We start from the raw sequence: 3,225 nt of genomic DNA, 5'->3' as shown, positions 1-3,225 counted from the left end.
TAATCGATATATGTAAAAACTAAATCCAAATATTTACAGTCAAACTCTCTATGAAAACAAAATTTATAAAAAGACTTAAAATCTACATAAAAAAAATTCTTGAGAAAACAAAAAAAAAATAAACAATTAAAAAATCAGTTTCTTTTCACAAAATATTTGTGTATGAATTCAAAGTCTAACAATAATATCTTTCTAAAAATATCGAACAAAATAAATAAAATGTCAAAATAAATAACTAAATGTCTCGATTTTGGTTCGTATCTTTGGTGTCGATTTGGGCGGTGTCATTGGTTTGAATGTTCAGTTCCGAAAGCGTTTAAATTGAACGATTATTTAACGCAAAAAATGTTTCAAATGAAGTATAAAACGGTTGCGGTGGCAATGGTGACTAGAAGAATGAAAATGAAAATGTTTCCACTTTTGATGAGGCTATACTTGATGAATGTAAAGACCACTACAATTGCAATGGCAATAATAGCAAGGGCCAATACAATTTGGCCAATGCTGCCGCCGTTATTAATAACCGAATTCAGTACGCTCATCGCTGATGCTTTGTCGATTGCATTTTGCATTTGTAAGCCGTTTAATTCGTCGTTAATATCTGATATTTTTGCGGTATCGTCGGTGCTTAATCTCAGTAATCTCAAAATCGGAATGCGCGGGCTTTTGATTTGTTTCGCTTTTTCAATTTTCGACGTAATATTCACGTCGAATTTGTTGATGATTGTAAAATTTCGAAAAATGTTCGATTCGATGCTTTGAAAAGCGACGATTTCAACGCGGTCGGTTTTGATACGGCAACGATTTTCAACGGAAATGACACCAGTTCCTTCAAGAAAAATCGAATTTCGCGATGTTGGACAAATAACAGTCACCGTTAACTCCTTTGGCAATGTGTACAAATAGGTGTTCGGTTGTTGTAGCTGCACCCATAACTCGTCGGTTAAGTTTGTCGTGCGGAAATCACAACTTGAATTCACATTTGTATTGCGTAACAAATTGATTTCACATCCCAAATGGTTGTTGGCCGTTAAAAGTGGAAATGTTTGTTTGCACACTAGGTGATGACGCATGGTGCGATGACAATTCTTCAATTCATCCAATGTCATCGTCACAAATTTCTCTTTAAAACTATCAACACCGATGTATTCATTCCGTGGCACAATGTAATCGAATTGTTTGCTGGTATCGTTTCGATGCGGTGCACTAGTCGCTTTATAAAGTGTAAATTTTTTACTGTCAACCAATGGAATTGAAAACCGCACCACTAAATTATTGTCAACGATTCGTCCCTCGGTACTTGTGATTTGATAGAATTTCGCCAAATTTTCGCCTTTTATCACCATTGGCAATAGTAATCCTTGTCGTGCCACCAATAAACTAACACGCTCCAACTCATTCATAAACTTTCGCGGGGGTATTAATTGAAAACTTTTCGATTTTGTCGTTATTGCTTCGAAGAAATATCGCTGTTTTTCCCGAAAACCGATAATTAGATACGATGCATATTGCATTAATTCACTTAATTTACCAACTAAAACACCGGACACTTGGGCCAATGTTGATTCAATCGTTGCATTTTTTAATACATAACTGAGATCATCGAATTGCTTCTGAAGGGCCACATTTTGAATGTGCTGCGATTGCATCGTATTATTTAACACTTTTAAGGATTCTTGAAATAACGTCGTTTGCTTCTCCGCCATTAGGAGATGCTGAAAATTCTCGGATTTTAACGCATTTATTTGCTCCATGTAAAATACACCTTCATCTTCGCTTAATGTTCCGAACAATTGTTTTGTTATTCCACCTAAGAGACCACGCTTCTTTCGGCGCAAACCACGAAAGTCATTCTTGAAACGTAGTTCCGATGGCAGTTCGTGATTCAAAAACCATTTTGCACTATATTCACGAACGTCGTCTAATAAATTCAACAACTGCGGCATCGTATGATCACAATACGAATTTGGAATTGCTAACGCAAATTCTGCATGGATTTTTTCACAGAAATTTTGAATTTTCAACACCATATGATCCAAATATTCAGTTTCCGCAGCAAAGTGGGAGAGATTTACATATGTCACGAACGTCCATTCGGTGGAGTAAAGTTGTAGGCTGCCCAATTCCTCGAAAAAAATACCACTACTTGGATCGATTTCATATTGCTCAAAGTCCGATGCATGAATCTCAGCACGAACAGTGACAAGAATAGTAAGTCTGAAATGGAATGAGAAAAATTGATTAATTTTCGAAAAATTTCAGAGAATACAAAAAAATTCCTTTAAAAATTCGATACTTACCGAAAAATGAGAAAAACTGTGACAATTGAAGATGCCATTCGTTGATAAAATTGGAAAACGTTCACATATTATGTGCAGTAATGTGTTCGCTTGTCGAGTGTTTTGTCGAATAATTTTGATTAAGTTAGAGTCAATTACTTATATAGAGATAGATGCAGTGGCTACCTCAATGAACGGGGTTAAGTGAATGGTTGACCTGGACGCTTGACTAAGAATCTTCTCTGAAATATGATTGCAATGCAAAGAATTCACATACGTTTGGCATACGATTTGACATACGTCACAATAGTGATGAATAACATAATTCGTCACTTGTTCATTGATCGAACGATGTTTGGCTCTTTTATGAATATGACGAAAGAGCCTGACCAAGACAATAATGGTTTTCGTGATTTCATTCATAAATTTCGGAAAAGTTCTACTATGAAATACTCACTGTACTGTACACGCGCCCGTTGAAACAACGATTTGATTAAAATCAATTGACAACAATTAGTCGAGCAAAAGAATCGAGGCGACAAAGTATTCACATCGTTTGAATCAGAAGGTATTCGTAAAATTCGATTTGAAATTCAATGGATGTCTTAAAGGCAAATGAAATCGCGGCAATTGATTCGTTTAATGTTTATGAGGGTTTTCCTATAAATATTTACAGCTGATTTCATTTTTCTATCTCAATTCACGATTTTGCTTGCCAGCAGAAGACTCACATCATGTAAAAGTGTAAATTACTGGAACGACTATATCAAACCGCCAATTATCTCTTTGTACTCTCGGTTCATTCATTGAGAGCATTTAATCGCACCTCATTAAGACGGTCTTCTATTATTACTTAATTCGATTGTTGTAACTTGCATAACATGCAACCGCTTTAATAAAATTTTTCACTTAAAAGCGGTTTATCTTTGTTAAGTACGTCTGTGAC

The 3,225-nt window shown here is 35.4% G+C and overlaps 1 protein-coding gene across 1 annotated transcript; it reads right to left on the bottom strand.

Moving 5' to 3' along the window:
* Window positions 1-246: 246 nt before the first annotated feature.
* Window positions 247-2,400, bottom strand: LOC116338739. The gene is made up of 2 exons (XM_031764180.1): window positions 2,301-2,400; window positions 247-2,217 (listed from the first exon to the last, which is right to left on the bottom strand). Exons 1-2 carry the CDS (start codon window positions 2,336-2,338, stop codon window positions 351-353), a joined length of 1,905 nt encoding a protein of 634 aa, XP_031620040.1. The 5' UTR covers window positions 2,339-2,400; the 3' UTR covers window positions 247-350.
* Window positions 2,401-3,225: the final 825 nt, after the last annotated feature.

Source organism: Contarinia nasturtii, unplaced genomic scaffold (assembly GCF_009176525.2).
Source record: "Contarinia nasturtii isolate CC-2019 unplaced genomic scaffold, AAFC_CNas_1.1 Cnas_scaffold_414, whole genome shotgun sequence".
Taxonomy (NCBI): domain Eukaryota; kingdom Metazoa; phylum Arthropoda; class Insecta; order Diptera; family Cecidomyiidae; genus Contarinia; species Contarinia nasturtii.
This window is presented reverse-complemented; position numbering and strand designations above follow the sequence as displayed.